We start from the raw sequence: 21,144 nt of genomic DNA, 5'->3' as shown, positions 1-21,144 counted from the left end.
AGTAAGACATCATTGTCGCATGGTTTCCGCGCTTATAACTGCCTCTTGTACAACCCTGACCTCCCTGGCTACGTTATACCAACGCCATCTAGGGACAAGGTGGCGTTAGCTACGCGCTGCTCTCTTGCCGCAGCAGTGAGAGAGCTGATTCCCCAGTGAAAGCGATCGTATGATAATTAAACATTCGTTTACAAATATGGCTGATATGTTATCTACAACATTCTTTCCAAATAGCAATGAAATAGACACAAATAAATATACGGTTAGGACACGTCCAAATTTTATTTCTTGTAATCACCGCAAAAATGCGAAATATTGATACAATGTTCAAAACCTAGGTTTTTTGTGCGCCAAGAACATACAAGCAAAGACGAGCCTGCGAATCACAGACGTTGTTAGATGTCCGCAGACAAAACTGGGCTGGTGTTAGGAATGAATCAGGCCTAGTATCAGTATATTTCGAGGAGTGCCACGCATATTTAATCAAATTCTGAAACCGTGGGGAGGAAAATTGATAATGTACTACTGATTGCAGCTTGAGAATATTGTCACGGTGATAGACAGGAAATTGCAGTGATCTGCACACAATAATTTTCTCTGTTAGTTTTCTGTAAAATGCCTTCCACTGACGGAAAAATTCTCTCTCTAAAGGTTGGATTACGTTCGTCGTGCCGGGTGGAATCTGAAGTATCTCTACTTCTTTGTCAGGGTGCGCTCGAAATACAGCTTTAATGAATCAGACCTTTTATGACCTGACCACGAATCTAGCAGAAGAGATTTGTTCCCGCAGATCGGAATAAAAGCATGACGCATGAAAAGTGTAACGTTTTCATTTCCCATTTTCGCAGACTTCGATGCGTCTACCGCAAGATTGTTTGCGTAGAACATTGTTCTTTTGACACGTGGTCCAAAATGTCCAGTTGCTCCTTGAAGACACACATATAGTTTAGGCTGCAATGAACCATCCAGACTAATTATGGGCATTATAGTGTATGAATGGGTGAGTGAAGTCGTGGACTGCGCAATCGCCTCAATATGTTTTTCCCCTTTGAATGACAATGCTCTTTTCGTACGCATTTCTTTTTGAAAACCTGACTGATCTGCATTGTACACGTACGATTCACTAAAACTAGCGATCTTACTTTTTTGAATTCGTAAGAAAAGCTTATATCATTTCGATTTGTGTCACTTCATTTTCCGACCTGTTTCTAGATACAAATTTCGTTATTTTTCGTGCCACAATTTTATGTGATCTTCTGAAGCGACTAATCCAACTTTGAGAAGCTGTAAATTCTTTAGCGCCTATCGCGTTGGCAATCTCTAACGCCCAATTACGCAAAGTTGTATTGCTGACACCAAATGACTGTTGTCTGGAATCGGCAAATAGCTCAAAAAGTCGCGCATTTATCTCCGTCGCAATTTCCAGTCGACTCTTACGTCGTCCAGCGACTTCCTTTTTCCATCTATACAATTCACGTTCAGAACTGACAAAGCGATACTTATTTTGAACAGTACTGACACGTAGGCGTTTCTTGCCACTTTCGTTCAATCAGTACGTCAGCGCTTTTTCTTTGTCTGATAAGGTAATAGTAGTTGCTGGTGTTAATTTCGGAGATAATTGATGATGGTACGTGGCACTATAACTAGAAGAGTCTTCACGAGTGCAACTTTCGTCGGTGTCTTCTCCGTCTGTAGATTCACAGTCTGCAATATCGAGTTTTTCAGTTGTTTTCTAGCCACATGTCTGCGCCATTTACCTGCTCGCCTAGAAGTTTAACAACCATGTCGCACAACACATAGTCTTCACGCGTGTTTTCTGTTGATTGCTTCATTTGGCGTCTGTGGTATATCTCCATGGCAAGCAGCAAACCATTTACAGGGTTCGCCATCACCTATGAGGGGAGATTGAATGGTCACCGTAAAGTGGCTTGCGGAGTGTAGATGAACATGTACAGAACATCTTTCACATCTCTAACCAGTTTGAGGACGGTATGTTTCGAAATACGTACCAGAAATTAAAAGGACGTGCATCCCATAGAAACGAATATTCGTTTCCCCTTTCCGCCAAAACCGTGCAGCGATATTTCTCTTTAGTGAACGCCGCGATAAGACGGCCGCACTTGCCGACCATGCCACAGACAAAGATATCCAGACAGGCAACCTCCGTAAGGGCCTGTTGACGCGGACAGGGGTGCGGGACGGGGGGGTTACAGCAGTTCTGTCAGATGACACGGGATGGCGCTGGGGTGCGAAACTGCTCGGACAGCGGGCAGCAGGTAACTGCACACGAGGCTGTGGCAGTGGAAATCCCCACCACCACTTCCCCTCAAATGCCGGCACAGGGCACCATCCAGTTCTGAGACATTTAGTCGCTGCGTAAGGTTACGTTATCGCTACCGAGTATTTTCTGGAACTGCACACTGTCTCTGTTAGAGGCTAGATCAACATAAAAGCGAGCATTAGCCAATGTACAAGACTCGGAAAACGAATTAGTTAAATGCCCAGACACCTAGCTCAGTCATTAGCAACGATAAACATACTCTTCGTAACAAACCGAACCTAAAATCATTCTGTGAATCGGCATGAGCTGACTAAAGGAGCGATTATTTGTGTAATCGTATTCAAACAGATTATTGATCCTTGTGTGACTGATCGGCATTTTTATTCATTTTATATGTCCTATGAAATGAGGATAAAGTAGATATCATTAATTGCAACGCATGTTACTGCCGCCAGTTGCAGCTGTATGCAGAATTATGCAACAGAATTGTCTTTTGACACTATGTTGTAACGTCTGTTATAGAAGGCCAGTTTTCAGCATAAAACCTAGTTATGAATATTGGCTCATCACGGCTCCCTATTAGAGAATCAGCCAGCTGCTACAGGCAAAATTGCGCACAGCAGAGAAGCGCAAAATTTTGTTGCGGCGCTGCTTTCCATTATTTGTTAGAAGTATTTTCCAACATTGCTTATTTCAAAAGATCTGTCTTCATGTACTATGAAGAACTTGTCTCAGGCTTTGCTGCCTCAGGTAGGGCCCATAGTGTCTGCGCAGAACTGCTCCGATCTGCGCAATACGTCACCGTAGAGAAGCTCGGCACAGTTCGCGCGCACTGTTAACGTGTTGAAGCGATTAAGTTTCATGTTGTTGCTGTTTATTTTTGCTTCTTTCGAGTTTGTTCGTTATGTTTGACATTAATAATGGCGAATTGTCCTACGACTGTGTGTGAAAACTGTAATCAGAAGACTAAAAGGCAGTAGTATTACTTGTAATAAGTTCCCTCGAACTCCTGAAACATTTGCTCAGTGGGTTCAGCTCTGTAGTAGTAGTGACAGCATTAACATTAAAAATGCTACTGCCTGTAGCAAAAACTTTAGAGAGGACGTTTGTTTACAGTATCTACAAGCTGAATTAAAGAAACTTTAACCAAAATAGGTTTTAAAGCCGACTGCAAATTCTATAAGCTTGTGAAACTCGTAAACGTGCACTTAACATGCTAGAAAAAGTAGATAAAAGCATAGAATCAGAGAAGGTATTATCGAGGATGAAATTAAAAAAAACTTAATGAAGAATTATCACCATTGAGGGAAAACAATTCAGCGTTTAATTTGCTTTTCGTTCTCAGTATATTGTTATCCGCTATTACTGTTTCACGCGTTAAGCAAAGAGAGGAAGTAATGCGAAGCATTAAGTATCTACACAGTGCTGACGACTAAAGTACACAAAAGTTTTGCTAAAAGCACTTCACGAGTAAGCAAAAAACAAGCTTAAGTGAAGCAGAATATTTGTGTGTGTTGAGCATTTGATGAAATGATTGGCATATGCTACGACTAAGAAAGTGACGCCATATATGGACCACATAGCCAGGTACAGGTTGTGAGACCTGAGTTTCTCCTGGCGTATACAACTTTCAAATAATTTCCGGGAATTCAGCCAGGTAACACTTTCAGCAGTTTGCCTTGAAAATGGCGGGGTGTTCTCCCGCCGAAATATCGGCGGTCGCTGAAAGTGTTACCTGGCTGAATTCCCGGAAGTTATTTGAAAGGTACAGGTTGTTATTGCATGTGGTTTATATGGAGCCTGGAAGCAGTCTGTATACTGCTGGTCACGAAAGAGACGCAAAAATACATCACTGGATGTATTTCTTCCAGATCCGACTCCATAGAGCAATCACTTGGACATCATCGTGACAAGATAATCGTAATATCAAAAGGTCCTATAAGCTCTGCGGCAACTGAGGAACTATCTCGTCCTAGCTTAATCGTCTCTTCAAACGCAGCTCTCTGTGTAAAGAAGCAGATGTGAATAAAAACCTGCCAAAACTTTTAATCGGAAGCTTCAAACTATTTCTCAAGAGATCTCCGCAATTTACACTAAGATCATTACTGTACCTACATCCGGATAAGGCACCTAACACGTCGGCAAAGACAATGAGGGCTAAACAGCTGCAGAAAGGAGCACACACATGGAGAGCTTCCGCAGTTCATTCCATATGGGATTAAGGTATTTAATTTGTTGTTGTTGAATTGTTGAAGTATGGCGATCAATACTGAAGCTTCAGAATCATCAAACGCAGAAATGACAAGTAAATGGAATTATATCGTTTCCTTTCTACTTAATATCTGCACGAAAAAAAAGTTATACACTATTGATGATTGTGACGAAAAAACTGCATTTAGAAACTGAAAGCTCTTATGATTGTTGCGTTTCCTGTACTATTAAAAATGTGTAATACTTAATAACGACTGAAGGATGCCAAGTTATAACTTATCTCATAGAAAATGTTAAGCAATAGAATGTATATGTCAAGGTGATCCATAATAAGTAGTTATACATCTGTCATTACTAGAAAGACAATATGATAATTTCATTGCCGTGGGAACCAGTAAGTCCCTGTGTAGGTAAGCTTCAATCGAACTCATATCTTATTACATCGCCCTTCAGTTTAGTAAATTAATGGTGGCTTAAGCGTAATACGGCCATGCGCGAACGTCAAAAATCGTCTCTTCTCGACGGTGACATCACGCGGAAGTGCTCGCTGCCGAAAGCGTTGGCCCAAATTTTCTATGTAAGTATTGCTTGTTGCTGCCTACACAGATGCGGCTACGCTCTCTCGGTCTCACCCCTGTCACCCCACCTTGCTACCCTTGACGTCAGGGAGGCCGTTGCCGAAGCGCCTCTAGCGTGAGCTCACGAAACTAAGCAGGCGACACGCCTGACATCTACTGTCGTCTAACGGAACTACGAGCACACCCCCGGGACAGTGGCACAGAGTAACATATACAGAGAGGAAGCCCCCCCTAAACCACTGTCCCGGGGGTGTGCTCGTAGTTCCGTTAGACGACAGTAGATGTCAGGCGTGTCGCCTGCTTAGTTTCGTGAGCTCACGCTAGAGGCGCTTCGGCAACGGCCTCCCTGACGTCAAGGGTAGCAAGGTGGGGTGACAGGGGTGAGACCGAGAGAGCGTAGCCGCATCTGTGTAGGCAGCAACAAGCAATACTTACATAGAAAATTTGGGCCAACGCTTTCGGCAGCGAGCACTTCCGCGTGATGTCACCGTCGAGAAGAGACGATTTTTGACGTTCGCGCATGGCCGTATTACGCTTAAGCCACCATTAATTTACTAAACTGAAGGGCGATGTAATAAGATATGAGTTCGATTGAAGCTTACCTACACAGGGACTTACTGGTTCCCACGGCAATGAAATTATCATATTGTCTTTCTAGTAATGACAGATGTATAACTACTTATTATGGATCACCTTGACATATACATTCTATTGCTTAACATTTTCTATGAGATAAGTTATAACTTGGCATCCTTCAGTCGTTATTAAGTATTACACATTTTTAATAGTACAGGAAACGCAACAATCATAAGAGCTTTCAGTTTCTAAATGCAGTTTTTTCGTCACAATCATCAATAGTGTATAACTTTTTTTTCGTGCAGATATTAAGTAGAAAGGAAACGATATAATTCCATTTACTTGTCATTTCTGCGTTTGATGATTCTGAAGCTTCAGTATTGATCGCCATACTTCAACAATTCAACAACAACAAATTAAATACCTTAATCCCATATGGAATGAACTGCGGAAGCTCTCCATGTGTGTGCTCCTTTCTGCAGCTGTTTAGCCCTCATTGTCTTTGCCGACGTGTTAGGTGCCTTATCCGGATGTAGGTACAGTAATGATCTTAGTGTAAATTGCGGAGATCTCTTGAGAAATAGTTTGAAGCTTCCGATTAAAAGTTTTGGCAGGTTTTTATTCACATCTGCTTCTTTACACAGAGAGCTGCGTTTGAAGAGACGATTAAGCTAGGACGAGATAGTTCCTCAGTTGCCGCAGAGCTTAGAGGACCTTTTGATATTACGATTATCTTGTCACGATGATGTCCAAGTGATTGCTCTATGGAGTCGGATCTGGAAGAAATACATCCAGTGATGTATTTTTGCGTCTCTTTCGTGACCAGCAGTATACAGACTGCTTCCAGGCTCCATATAAACCACATGCAATAACAACCTGTACCTTTCAAATAACTTCCGGGAATTCAGCCAGGTAACACTTTCAGCGACCGCCGATATTTCGGCGGGAGAACACCCCGCCATTTTCAAGGCAAACTGCTGAAAGTGTTACCTGGCTGAATTCCCGGAAATTATTTGAAAGTTGTATACGCCAGGAGAAACTCAGGTCTCACAACCTGTACCTGGCTATGTGGTCCATATATGGCGTCACTTTCTTAGTCGTAGCATATGCCAATCATTTCATCAAATGCTCAACACACACAAATATTCTGCTTCACTTAAGCTTGTTTTTTGCTTACTCGTGAAGTGCTTTTAGCAAAACTTTTGTGTACTTTAGTCGTCAGCACTGTGTAGATACTTAATGCTTCGCATTACTTCCTCTCTTTGCTTAACGCGTGAAACAGTAATAGCGGATAACAATATACTGAGAACGAAAAGCAAATTAAACGCTGAATTGTTTTCCCTCAATGGTGATAATTCTTCATTAAGTTTTTTTTAATTTCATCCTCGATAATACCTTCTCTGATTCTATGCTTTTATCTACTTTTTCTAGCATGTTAAGTGCACGTTTACGAGTTTCACAAGCTTATAGAATTTGCAGTCGGCTTTAAAACCTATTTTGGTTAAAGTTTCTTTAATTCAGCTTGTAGATACTGTAAACAAACGTCCTCTCTAAAGTTTTTGCTACAGGCAGTAGCATTTTTAATGTTAATGCTGTCACTACTACTACAGAGCTGAACCCACTGAGCAAATGTTTCAGGAGTTCGAGGGAACTTATTACAAGTAATACTACTGCCTTTTAGTCTTCTGATTACAGTTTTCACACACAGCCGTAGGACAATTCGCCATTATTAATGTCAAACATAACGAACAAACTCGAAAGAAGCAAAAATAAACAGCAACAACATGAAACTTAATCGCTTCAACACGTTAACAGTGCGCGCGAACTGTGCCGAGCTTCTCTACGGTGACGTATTGCGCAGATCGGAGCAGTTCTGCGCAGACACTATGGGCCCTACCTGAGGCAGCAAAGCCTGAGACAAGTTCTTCACAGTACATGAAGACAGATCTTTTGAAATAAGCAATGTTGGAAAATACTTCTAACAAATAATGGAAAGCAGCGCCGCAACAAAATTTTGCGCTTCTCTGCTGTGCGCAATTTTGCCTGTAGCAGCTGGCTGATTCTCTAATAGGGAGCCGTGATGAGCCAATATTCATAACTAGGTTTTATGCTGAAAACTGGCCTTCTATAACAGACGTTACAACATAGTGTCAAAAGACAATTCTGTTGCATAATTCTGCATACAGCTGCAACTGGCGGCAGTAACATGCGTTGCAATTAATGATATCTACTTTATCCTCATTTCATAGGACATATAAAATGAATAAAAATGCCGATCAGTCACACAAGGATCAATAATCTGTTTGAATACGATTACACAAATAATCGCTCCTTTAGTCAGCTCATGCCGATTCATAGAATGATTTTAGGTTCGGTTTGTTACGAAGAGTATGTTTATCGTTGCTAATGACTGAGCTAGGTGTCTGGGCATTTAACTAATTCGTTTTCCGAGTCTTGTACATTGGCTAATGCTCGCTTTTATGTTGATCTAGCCTCTAACAGAGACAGTGTGCAGTTCCAGAAAATACTCGGTAGCGATAACGTAACCTTCCACAGCGACTAAATGTCTCAGAACTGGATGGTGCCCTGTGCCGGCATTTGAGGGGAAGTGGTGGTGGGGATTTCCACTGCCACAGCCTCGTGTGCAGTTACCTGCTGCCCGCTGTCCGAGCAGTTTCGCACCCCAGCGCCATCCCGTGTCATCTGACAGAACTGCTGTAACCCCCCCGTCCCGCACCCCTGTCCGCGTCAACAGGCCCTTACGGAGGTTGCCTGTCTGGACATCTTTGTCTGTGACAGTGGTTTAGGGGGGGCTTCCTCTCTGTATATGTTACTCTGTGACCATGCGCACAACGCTCGCGACTTGCCATTTCCAGGGGTGGCCAGCCGTCATTGCAAGCGCCAAGCAGGAAACACAGCCATGTTCGTGATTTTTTTTTAGGTGACTTCCAGTTCATGTCAGCAGCTAAAATTTTGCATACGGACCTTTCTGCACAGTTAAATAACAGTGCTAAAAAAAGCAATACATGTTTCGGCATGACAAGTCTGACCATTCCCTTGTTAGTCTGGGAAATGAGACACTGAAAATACGAGAGACGATCAAAAGGTTTTCGTTTGAGAGCGTTGCTGCCGCGTATATTCAACGCGATTCGGGTGCAAGTATACAGTAGAAGCACCGACATGTAGCCTTGGAGTTCGTGTGGCATTTGTGTGTTCCCGACGATCCTGCAGTAAATGTGGAAACGTGGACTGTAGCGATGTTATTACCAACCATCTCCAGATAGGTACATCTACACTATGTGATCAAAAGCTGAAAATGACTTACAAGTTCGTGGCGCCCTCCACCGGTAATGCTGGAATTCAATATGGTGTTCGCCCACCCTTAGCCTCGATGACAACTTCCACTCTAGTAGGCATATGTTCAATCAGGTGCTCGAAGGTTTATTGGGGAATGGCAGCCCATTCTTCACGGGGTGCTGCACTGAGGAGAGGTATCGATGTCGGTCGGTGAGACCTGGCACGAAGTCGGCGTTCCCAAACATCCCAAAGGTGTTCAAAACGAGTCAGGTCAGGACTCTGTGCAGGCCAGTACATTACAGGGATGTTATTGTAGTCTAACCACTCCGCCACAGGCCGTGCATTATGAACAGGTGCTCTATCGTGTTGAAAGATGAAATCGCCATCTCCGAACTGCTCTTCAACAGTGGGAAGCATGAAGATGCTTAAAACATCAATGTGGACCTGTTCTGTGATAGTGCCACCCAAAACAACAAGGGGTGCAAGTACCCGCCATGAAAAACACGACCACTCCATAACACCAACGCCTCCGAATTTCACAGTTTGCACTACACACGCTGAAGATGACTTTCACCGGGCATTCGCCATACCCACACCCTGTCATCGGATCGCCACATTGTGTACCGTGATTCGTCACTCCACACGTTTTTACACAGTTCAATCGTCCAATGTGTAAGTAGGCTGTTTATGTTTTCTTTATGTAAGTAGGCTGTTTATGTTTTCTTATTGGCAACGTTACGTAGCGCTCTATATGAAAATCACTGGCTGTGCTGTGTGCAGTCTGTGGCTAGTTTGCATTGTTGTCTGCCATTGTAGTGTTAGGCAGCGGCAGCTGGATGTGAACAGCGTGTAGCGTTGCGCAGTTGGAGGTGAGCCGCCAGCAGTGGTGGATGTAAGGAGAGAGATGGCGGAGTTTTGTAATTTGTCATGAACTGCTATATATATTATGACTATTAAGGTAAATACATTGTTTGTTCTCTATTAATATCTTTCATTTGCTAACTATCCCTATCAGTAGTTAGTGCCTTCTGTAGTTTGAATCTTTTATTTAGCTGGCAGTAGTGGCGCTAGCTGTATTGCAGTAGTTCGAGTAATGAAGATTTTTGTGAGGTAAGTTATTTGTGAAAGGTATAGGTTAAAGTTACTCAGGGCCATTGTTTTGCAGGGATCTTTGATAGTCCGATTGCGTTGCGCTAAAACCTTTGTGTGTCAGTTTAAGCACAGTCTCGTGTATAATTTGTTCTAAGGGGACGTTTCAAATGTTTACGCTCCTTACACCAAGCGAGGCGTCGTTTGGCCTTTACCGGCGTGATGTGTGGCTTATGAGCAGTCGCTCGATCCTGAAATCCAAGTTTTCTTACCTCCCACCTAACTGTTGTAGTACTTGCAGTGCATCCTGATACAGTCTGAAATTCCTGTCTGGATAGATGTCTGCCTATTACGCATTACGACCCTCTTCAGCCGTCGGCGCTCTCTATCAGTCAACAGAAGAGGTCGGCCTATACGCTTTCGTGCTGTACGTATCCCTTCACGTTTCCGTTTCACTACCACATCGGAAAAAGCGGGCCTAGGGATGTTTAGGAGTTTGGAAAGCTCGCATACAGACGCATGACACAAGTGATACCGAATCACCTGACGACATTCGATGTCCGTGAGTTCCGGGGAGCGCCCCATTCTGCTCTCACACGATAATGACTACTCAGGTCGCGATACAGAGTCCTGGCAACAGGTGGCAGCACAATACACCAAATATGAAAAACGTATGTTTTTGGGTGTGTCCGAATACTTTTTATCACATAGTGTAGCTGTTATTCTTTTCTTGACAGTCGAAGGGAAAACACCGGTAGAAATCCAGCGGAGAATGAAGAATTTTTATAGGGCAGCATGTCTGTCGAAGGTAACCATTGTGGAAAATTGTGCCCCGGGATGCTTAAGTTTGATATAATTTTTAGGTTCTTCTTGAAGTCAGAGGGTGTTTTGGTAGTCCAATCTGTCTTGCATATGAGATGGAATATTTTGCCGTAGTTGGGTGTCTCAGAGATCTCATTAATTCTGAGGGAATGTCGCTTATGTCGTTTACTCCAGGCGCCTTGTTTCGACTTTCGTCTTTCAGCACCATGAAATTCTTCCACATATAGCAAATGTCGTATCGCAGAAGTTACGCCGGAGACACACGAGCAACCACCCTATAGTTCTGATGACCCCGCGCGATTATCGCAGCTTCGGCCTCTTAAGAAAGTCCTTGAAGGGTCGACGATTCCCGTTGGACGAGGAAGTGCAGCAGGAAGTTACGGACTTCTGGATGCAGCATGACTCGGCGTTTTACCAAACGGGTATCTTCACCGTTGTGCGTTGGTGACATGATTGCCTCAGTGCTCACGGCGATTTCGCTTAATTGACATGCCGACGCTGAACTGTGCGGCATTAGTAGAGAAACTTTTTGATCGCACCTTATAGCAGCAAGAATTAAGCTATTTTAATGGCGAAATACACTCCTGGAAATGGAAAAAAGAACACATTGACACCGGTGTGTCAGACCCACCATACTTGCTCCGGACACTGCGAGAGGGCTGTACAAGCAATGATCACACGCACGGCACAGCGGACACACCAGGAACCGCGGTGTTGGCCGTCGAATGGCGCTAGCTGCGCAGCATTTGTGCACCGCCGCCGTCAGTGTCAGCCAGTTTGCCGTGGCATACGGAGCTCCATCGCAGTCTTTAACACTGGTAGCATGCCGCGACAGCGTGGACGTGAACCGTATGTGCAGTTGACGGACTTTGAGCGAGGGCGTATAGTGGGCATGCGGGAGGCCGGGTGGACGTACCGCCGAATTGCTCAACACGTGGGGCGTGAGGTCTCCACAGTACATCGATGTTGTCGCCAGTGGTCGGCGGAAGGTGCACGTGCCCGTCGACCTGGGACCGGACCGCAGCGACGCACGGATGCACGCCAAGACCGTAGGATCCTACGCAGTGCCGTAGGGGACCGCACCGCCACTTCCCAGCAAATTAGGGACACTGTTGCTCCTGGGGTATCGGCGAGGACCATTCGCAACCGTCTCCATGAAGCTGGGCTACGGTCCCGCACACCGTTAGGCCGTCTTCCGCTCACGCCCCAACATCGTGCAGCCCGCCTCCAGTGGTGTCGCGACAGGCGTGAATGGAGGGACGAATGGAGACGTGTCGTCTTCAGCGATGAGAGTCGCTTCTGCCTTGGTGCCAATGATGGTCGTATGCGTGTTTGGCGCCGTGCAGGTGAGCGCCACAATCAGGACTGCATACGACCGAGGCACACAGGGCCAACACCTGGTATCATGGTGTGGGGAGCGATCTCCTACACTGGCCGTACACCACTGGTGATCGTCGAGGGGACACTGAATAATGCACGGTACATCCAAACCGTCATCGAACCCATCGTTCTACCATTCCTAGACCGGCAAGGGAACTTGCTGTTCCAACAGGACAATGCACGTCCGCATGTATCCCGTGCCACCCAACGTGCTCTAGAAGGTGTAAGTCAACTACCCTGGCCAGCAAGATCTCCGGATCTGTCCCCCATTGAGCATGTTTGGGACTGGATGAAGCGTCGTCTCACGCGGTCTGCACGTCCAGCACGAACGCTGGTCCAACTGAGGCGCCAGGTGGAAATGGCATGGCAAGCCGTTCCACAGGACTACATCCAGCATCTCTACGATCGTCTCCATGGGAGAATAGCAGCCTGCATTGCTGCGAAAGGTGGATATACACTGTACTAGTGCCGACATTGTGCATGCTCTGTTGCCTGTGTCTATGTGCCTGTGGTTCTGTCAGTGTGATCATGTGATGTATCTGACCCCAGGAATGTGTCAATAAAGTTTCCCCTTCCTGGGACAATGAATTCACGGTGTTCTTATTTCAATTTCCAGGAGTGTACCTGAAGATGGTAGGCTGGCAAAAGCAAGAAAACGTTTCTGAAAATGTAATTTGTTAACGTTGAATATAAATTCCAGTGATAGGAAATTGCTCAGGGACTAGGTGTTATTATTTATTTATTTATGTACACGCCAAGTTCCGTAGGATCAAACTGAGGAGCAAATCTGTAACGTCATGGAACGTGTCAGTACATGAAATCACAACATAAAGCCCGCCCGGTTAGCCGTCGGTCTAACGCACGGCTTTCCGGAGCGGGAAGGAGCGCCTGGTCTCCTGCACGAATCCGCCTGGCGGACTTGTGCCGTGGTCCGGTGAGCTAGCCAGTCTGTGGATGGTTTTTAGGCGGTTTTCCAGCTGCCTTGGCGATTGCGGGCTGGTTCCCCTTAGTCCGCCTCAGCTACACTATATCGGCGATTGCTGCGCAAAATGGCTCTGAGCACTATGGGACTTAACTTCTGAGGTCATCAGTCCCCTAGAACTTAGAACTACTTACCCTAACTAACCTAAGGACATCACACACATCCATGCCTGAGGCAAGATTCGAACCTGCGACCGTAGCGGTAGCGCGGTTCCAGAGATTGCTGCGCAAACACGTTCTCCACGTACGCGTACACCACCATTACTCTACCACGCAAACATAGGGGTTACACTCGTCTGGTGTGAGACGTTCCATGGGGGGGGGGGGGGAAGGGGGGGGGGTCCACCAGGGGCCGAACTGCACAATAACACTGAAAGAGTGGTTCGGTGTAGGGCGGCGGAGGGGTAAAGAAGTGGTCTGCCGTAATCGTCGTGGTGTTGTGGACCACTGCGGCTGCGGCGGGGACGGAGCCTCTCCGTCGTTTCTATGTCCCCAGTTAACATACAATACGATACAATACAATACAACATAAAAATAATAACAGATAAAAATAAAATGTTCATGAATCCAAAAAAAGTCAAGCCATAACTTTCAGTAAACGCAGCCAACAATATAGCATAGGAATTAGCTTAATTATTCAAGGAACTCCTCAACAGAATATAAGAAGTGACCCATGAGGAAAGTCTTCATTTTAGATTTGAAAGCGCGTGGATTACTGCTAAGATTTTAGTTTTCTTGCGGTAGCTTATTGAAAATGGATGCAGCAGTATACTGCACACCTTTCTGCACAAGAGTTAAGGAAGTCCGATCTAAATGCATGTTGGATTTCTGCCGAGTATTAACTGAGTGGAAGCTGCTTATTCTTGGAAATAAGCTGATATTTTAACAAGAAACGACAGTAAAGAATATACACTCCTGGAAATTGAAATAAGAACACCGTGAATTCATTGTCCCAGGAAGGGGAAACTTTATTGACACATTCCTGGGGTCAGATACATCACATGATCACACTGACAGAACCACAGGCACATAGACACAGGCAACACAGCATGCACAATGTCGGCACTAGTACAGTGTGTATCCACCTTTCATAGCAATGCAGGCTGCTATTCTCCCATGGAGACGATCGTAGAGATGCTGGATGTAGTCCTGTGGAACGGCCATGCCATGCCATGCCATGCCATGCCATTTCCACCTGGCGCCTCAGTTGGACCAGCGTTCGTGCTGGACGTGCAGACCGCGTGAGACGACGCTTCATCCAGTCCCAAACATGCTCAATGGGGGACAGATCCGGAGATCTTGCTGGCCAGGGTAGTTGACTTACACCTTCTAGAGCACGTTGGGTGGCACGGGATACATGCGGACGTGCATTGTCCTGTTGCAACAGCAAGTTCCCTTGCCGGTCTAGGAATGGTAGAACTATGGGTTCGATGACGGTTTGGATGTACCGTGCACTATTCAGTGTCCCCTCGACGATCACCAGTGGTGTACGGCCAGTGTAGGAGATCGCTCCCCACACCATGATGCCGGGTGTTGGCCCTGTGTGCCTCGGTCGTATGCAGTCCTGATTGTGGCGCTCACCTGCACGGCGCCAAACACGCATACGACCATCATTGGCACCAAGGCAGAAGCGACTCTCATCGCTGAAGACGACACGTCTCCATTCGTCCCTCCATTCACGCCTGTCGCGACACCACTGGAGGCGGGCTGCACGATGTTGGGGCGTGAGCGGAAGACGGCCTAACGGTGTGCGGGACCGTAGCCCAGCTTCATGGAGACGGTTGCGAATGGTCCTCGCCGATACCCCAGGAGCAACAGTGTCCCTAATTTGCTGGGAAGTGGCGGTGCAGTCCCCTACGGCACTGCGTAGGATCCTACGGTCTTGGCGTGCATCCGTGCGTCGCTGCGGTCCGGTCCCAGGTCGACGGGCACGTGCGCCTTCCGCCGACCACTGGCGACAACATCGATGTACTGTGGAGACCTCACGCCCCACGTGTTGAGCAATTCGGCGGTACGTCCACCCGGCCTCCCGCATGCCCACTATACGCCCTCGCTCAAAGTCCGTCAACTGCACATACGGTTCACGTCCACGCTGTCGCGGCATGCTACCAGTGTTAAAGACTGCGATGGAGCTCTGTATGCCACGGCAAACTGGCGGACATTAACGGCGGCGGTGCACAAATGCTGCGCAGCTAGCGCCATTCGACGGCCAACACCGCGGTTCCTGGTGTGTCCGCTGTGCCGTGCGTGTGATCATTGCTTGTACAGCCCTCTCGCAGTGTCTGGAGCAAGTATGGTGGGTCTGACAAACCGGTGTCAATGTGTTCTTTTTTCCATTTCCAGGAGTGTTTATTGCGAGGCCAATGTGAGAATACCCAGACTTGTGAACAGAGATCGACATATGCTTCGCCAAATGACGCCACTTATTGCCTGAACCGCCCGTTTCTGAGCCAAAAATATTCTTGTAGAATGGGAAGAGTAAACCAAAAATATAATACCATATGACATAAGCGAATGAAAATAAGCAAAGTAGAATAATTTTCGTGTCGAACGATGACTTACTTCAGGTTTTGTTGAATTGTGTGTTAGAAACTAAGTCTTACTGTGATTTAGTTTTTGTTTATTTTCTACAACCAATGACCTTTTTCATGAACTGCACTGTTTGGAACTGAGCCAATCCTTTACTACCAAGTTAGTGTCATCAGCAAACAGAAATATTTTAGAGTTATCCGTAATATTAGGGGGCATATCATTTATATAAATAAGGAACAGAAGTGGCCCCAACCCCACTTCTCTTCCCATTCTAAAAGGATATTGTTGGCTCAGAAACGAGCGTTTCGGGCCATAAGTGGTATAATTTCGCGAACCTTATATCGATCCCTGTTCACTAGTCTGGGTATTCTCACATTGGCCTCTCAATATATATGTTCTTTATTGTCGTTTCTTGTTAACAATATCAGCTTATTTCCAAGAAACCCCACTCAGACCACACATCACAGCCATTCTAAACACTGTGAATAATGACATTTTGCTATCTGTTTTGATGTAAAAGGTGAACCAATTGTGAGCTTCTCCTCATATTCCGTAACGGTCCAACTTCTGGAGCAATATTTTGTGATCAACACAATCAAATACCTTAGTTAAATCATCACCATTTCTTCATCGTCGACACGTAAGTCGTCGAAGTGGCGTCAAAGAAAAAGGTTTGCACAAGATGGCCAAACTCCCAGAAAGACGATTTGCGGTAAAATATTCCATATGCACATTCCGTTTTTTATCCAGTGTGTGTAGCCCTGAACGGAAGCGAAACGTGGAGTATGAAGAGTTCAGTCAAGAATAGAATAGCAGATTTTCAGATGTAATGGCATGGACGAATGATGACGATTGTATGGGTACTAAACTGCAATAGGGAGAAAAGAAAAGAAAGAATCTTCAGTTTGATAATGGTGGGAGGTGCGGGAGGGGGGGGAGGGTTAAAATCGCAGAGGCAGCTGAAGTTTTGAGTACATTAGGCAGGTTCATTGAAAAGGCAGGGCCGGACGTTCAGTTTCTTGATCTCCCAGGGCATTTCAGGAGAGTGGCCTCCTGAAGATTCCGATGTTCGACATTGGTATCGTAGCGCTTTAAGTCTTGCGAGGCGCTTTGAGGAGTGAGACCAACGACACGACGCCAGGCTATCTTTCCTGACAACACTCAGCTCGTCTCAAACAATGAAAACGATTATTTTGACTTAATAACTTCAAGTGGACCGTATAATGTGACTTTGAGTGGAAAAATTTAACACCAGTCTCATTGTAGCGAGGTAGTCTGTCGTTCTGATGAGTACCATCGTTTAGTTTAGTGCAGATCGATGGTAAGATCACAAATAGCTCGCGGAAGTTATGTAATAATTCCTGTGCAACATGACACGTCTATTTAAACTTTCTGTATGTACGTAATACAGATAGTAAAAACTATTTAATGGTTTTATGAAGTCATCATTTTTATTAATTTTGCAATTGAAATGTGCGATATACGAGGTGCATTCAAGTTCTAAGGCCTCCAATTTTTTTTCTAATTAACTACTCACCCGAAATCGATGAAACTGGCGTTACTCTGTACGTAATCGCCCTGCAGACGTACACATTTTTCACAACGCTGACGCCATGATTCCATGGCAGCGGCGAAGGCTTCTTTAGGAGTCTGTTTTGACCACTGGAAAATCACTGAGGCAATAGCAGCACGGCTGCTGAATGTGCGGCCATGGAGAGTGTCTTTCATTGTTGGAAAAAGCCGAAAGTCACTAGGAGCCACGTCAGGTGAGTAGGGAGCATGAGGAATCACTTCAAAGTTGTTATCACGAAGAAACTGTTGCGTAACGTTAGCTCGATGTGCGGGTGCGTTGTCTTGGTGAAACAGCACACGCGCAGCCCTTCCCGGACGTTTTTGTAGCAGTGCAGGAAGGAATTTGTTCTTCAAAACGTTTTTGTAGGATGCACCTGTTTCCGTAGTGCACTTTGGAACGCAATGCGTAAGGATTACGCCCTCGCTGTCCCAGAACATGGACACCATCATTTTTTCACCACTGGCGGTTACCCGAAATTTTTTTGGTGGCGGTGAATTTGTGTCCTTCCATTGAGCTGACTGGCGCTTTGTTTCTGGATTGAAAAATGGCATCCACGTCTCATCCATTACACAACCGACGAAAAGAAAGTCCCATTCATGCTGTCGTTGCGCGTCAACATTGCTTGGCAACATGCCACAAGGGCAGCTATGTGGTCGTCCGTCAGCATTCGTAGCACCCACCTGGATGACACTTTTCGCATTTTCAGGTCGTCATGCAGGATTGTGTGCACAGAACCCACAGAAATGCCAACTCTGGAGGCAATCTGTTCAACAGTCATTCGGCGATCCCGCAAAACAATTCTCTCCACTTTCTCGATCATGTCGTCAGACCGGCTTGTGCGAGCCCGAGGTTGTTTCGATTTGTTGTCACACGATGTTCTGCCTTCATTAAACTGTTGCACCCACGAACGCACTTTCGACACATCCATAACTCCATCACCACATGTCTCCTTCAACTGTTGATGAATTTCAATTGGTTTCACACCACGCAAATTCAGAAAACGAATGATTGCACACTGTTCAAGTAAGGAAAACGTCGCCATTTTAAATATTTAAAAAAGTTCTCATTCTCGCCGCTGGCGGTAAAATTCCATCTGCTGTACGGTGCTGCCATCTCTGGGACGTATTGACAATGAATGCGGCCTCATTTTAAAACAATGCGCATGTTTCTATCTCTTTCCAGTCCGGAGAAAAAAAAAATCGGAGGCCTTAGAACTTGAATGCACCTCGTACAATCTACATTGGATAAAAGGTTGGAAGATTAGTTCGGAATAAGTACTTATATAAATAACGTACCGTATGACATCTTCTCCACGTTTGGTTATTACCACCCACCCTCCTTTTGGCAGAGATGTGCTGACGTTGAAAATTTCCTCCACCATCAGGATTCAAAATGGTTACCTCCTGGTGGACAGTCACAACACAAGGGTGCGTTAATGACCGGCGACGTGTAAGAATTTTAGGTAGGAAATTTTGGCGCCGGGATCTATATCTAACAGACAAACGTCTCCAAATCCTTTGCTGAACTTGCTTTGGGTGACGTCGGGTTGAGGGAACCTGATTAGTAATTACTGAAACAACATGCACCGTAGACATGTCTGCTTTGCGAAATGCGTCAACGGAGATCCGAGAGGCGCTATGAACTTATAAGACTCGAGTATTCCATCCGAGAAAGTTCTACGAATCCCGCGACCGGCCATCCTGATTTAGGTTTTCCGTGATGTCCCTGAATCGCACTACGCAAATGCCAGGATGATTCCTTTGAAAGGTCACGGCCGACTTCCTTCCCCGTCCTTCCCTAATCCTATGAGACCGATTACCTCGCTGTTAGGTCTCTTCCCACAACAACTGTTAACCAGTTCTAAGAAATTACTTGCCACCAAGTCCAGCATTTTGATGTGACCATAAAGTGCAAAAGTTTGGCAATAACTAACCTAGGTCATCGCCTGAGTGCTGCTATGCTGCTATTGCCGTGGTCTGCAGTCTGAAGACTGGTTTTATGCAGCTCATAATGTTAATCTACCCCGTGCAAGCCTCTTCATTTATGCATAACTACTGCAACCTACTCACTGGAATCACCCTCCCCCCCCCCCCCCCCCCGTGTTAGTTGGCAATAGCTCAAATGGCTCTGAGCACTATGGGACTTATGAGACTCAACATCTGGAGTCATCAGTCCCCTAAAACTTAGAACTACTTAAACCTAACTAACCTAAGGACATCACACACACATCCATGCCCGAGGCAGGATTCCAACCTGCGACCGTAGCGGTCGCGCGCTTCCAGGCTGAAGCGCCTAGAACCGCTCGGCCACATTGACCGGCTACTGGCAATATTTCTCCTTTTGTAGCGGTCGCTTCTCCACAGTGTCACATGGAGTGAGGGCATCAGCATTCCTGATTACGATTTGTCCGTCAAATGGAGCCATTACGCTCTGCGTCCACTTTGGTGCTATTGGGCAGGAGATTCGAGTATATGCCATCATGAATTTCAGTCTTTTGCTTGTCAACGCAAACATATCACTAGAATAACCACACACCTCATCACGTCATCTTCACTTAATACATACGTAACACTCATACTAGGCAAAGGAAAGATGCCGGGTGCACCAAAAGCAACAAAACGTTTCGAGTTAGGCAGGTAAACCTACTCTTGAGGGTAGACCAGCCAAAAACATCAAATGATCAAAATGTTTGCGTAATTTTAAAATTGTGTGACGCTTGTTATTTAATCCTGGTAACCCTGCTTTCGCATGCACTATGCATCGACTAAAAAAATCATATGTCTTTCTGCAGCTTTTCATTTTTCACTGTTTTTGATCTGAAAACTAATACACTGTCTGTCCTACCAGGTAATTCTCAGAGCGTCCAAGGCGATCGCTTTGAAGAACATCTCAGAGGTGATTGACGAGATGGTGTCAGCCTGCGTCGGCCGTAATACACAGGTTTGTACTTGAGATAATCGGCGTTTCTCGAAATCCTTTCCAAAGGCGCTAAAAGAAGTGCAGAGCCAATGGCAAACATTCTTCCAGCATAGCTATCTGCATTAAAACTCAAGACTCTCGCAAGAGAGACACCACAATATTCGCATCAAATTATATTTAGTCATAACTGCTCTGGTCGTTATTTGGAAGTACCGTATTTTCAGACGTTGTGTTAAATGTATGTTCATAATCGGTAGTGTTTTCCCGGTTGTTTCTTCTGGTGTTCCAGCTAGCTATTTCACTATCTATTATGACCGGGTTATAATGTGTCAAAATTCCCTTGTACAGTGGTTCCCACACTGCGCATCCCGTGGCATGCTACACAGTCAGCGCGATCATATTCCTGTAATAAACATCTTCTGTTACTATAGTCATGCTGAGCAAAAAAGATAAAAAAAAATAAAAATTTCGTTGACTCGTCTTCACGACCAGTTGTACGGAAAGGAACATGCTGTTCTAATCGACATGATGGCGAGTACGTATTTCAGAAAGTTTCATTTCTCTTGAAGAGGAAGAGAATTAATGTGTCCCTTGGCGAGTAAAATGGCTGTGGGAGCGCCAGCACACAGATCTAGCAGCATCCACTAGTCACACATGCAGTCCCGTCGCTGAAGTCGAAGGAAAACTAAAATCCTAAGATTTCAGATGGCAGTAAATCCGCAAATCCAAAATGGCGTAAGCAGGAAATTGCAAAGTGCAAGATGATGTTGGCAGCAAACTAAAAAATTCAATATGATGGGAAAACATAAAAAATTAAAAACTAGATAAAAATCTTTGAAAGTTCCAAAATACTGGAGATGCCAGAATTACATCACTTGCGATTGTGTCCATTATGGTGCCTTGTT

The 21,144-nt window shown here is 45.3% G+C and overlaps 1 protein-coding gene across 1 annotated transcript in view; it reads left to right on the top strand.

Annotated features, from left to right (window-relative positions):
* LOC126124765 (estradiol 17-beta-dehydrogenase 2-like) overlaps positions 1–21,144 on the top strand; it is a 138,462-nt gene that overhangs the window by 92,244 nt on the left and 25,074 nt on the right. Inside the window, exon 6 of the mRNA XM_049915112.1 lies at positions 20,168–20,260. Within this exon, the coding sequence (XP_049771069.1) occupies positions 20,168–20,260 (93 nt within the window). The remainder of the gene's footprint in view (positions 1–20,167; positions 20,261–21,144) is intronic.

Source organism: Schistocerca cancellata, unplaced genomic scaffold (assembly GCF_023864275.1).
Source record: "Schistocerca cancellata isolate TAMUIC-IGC-003103 unplaced genomic scaffold, iqSchCanc2.1 HiC_scaffold_426, whole genome shotgun sequence".
NCBI classification, from domain to species: domain Eukaryota; kingdom Metazoa; phylum Arthropoda; class Insecta; order Orthoptera; family Acrididae; genus Schistocerca; species Schistocerca cancellata.
Note: the sequence above shows the minus strand (reverse complement) of the source record. Positions and strands in the feature narration are given on the sequence as shown.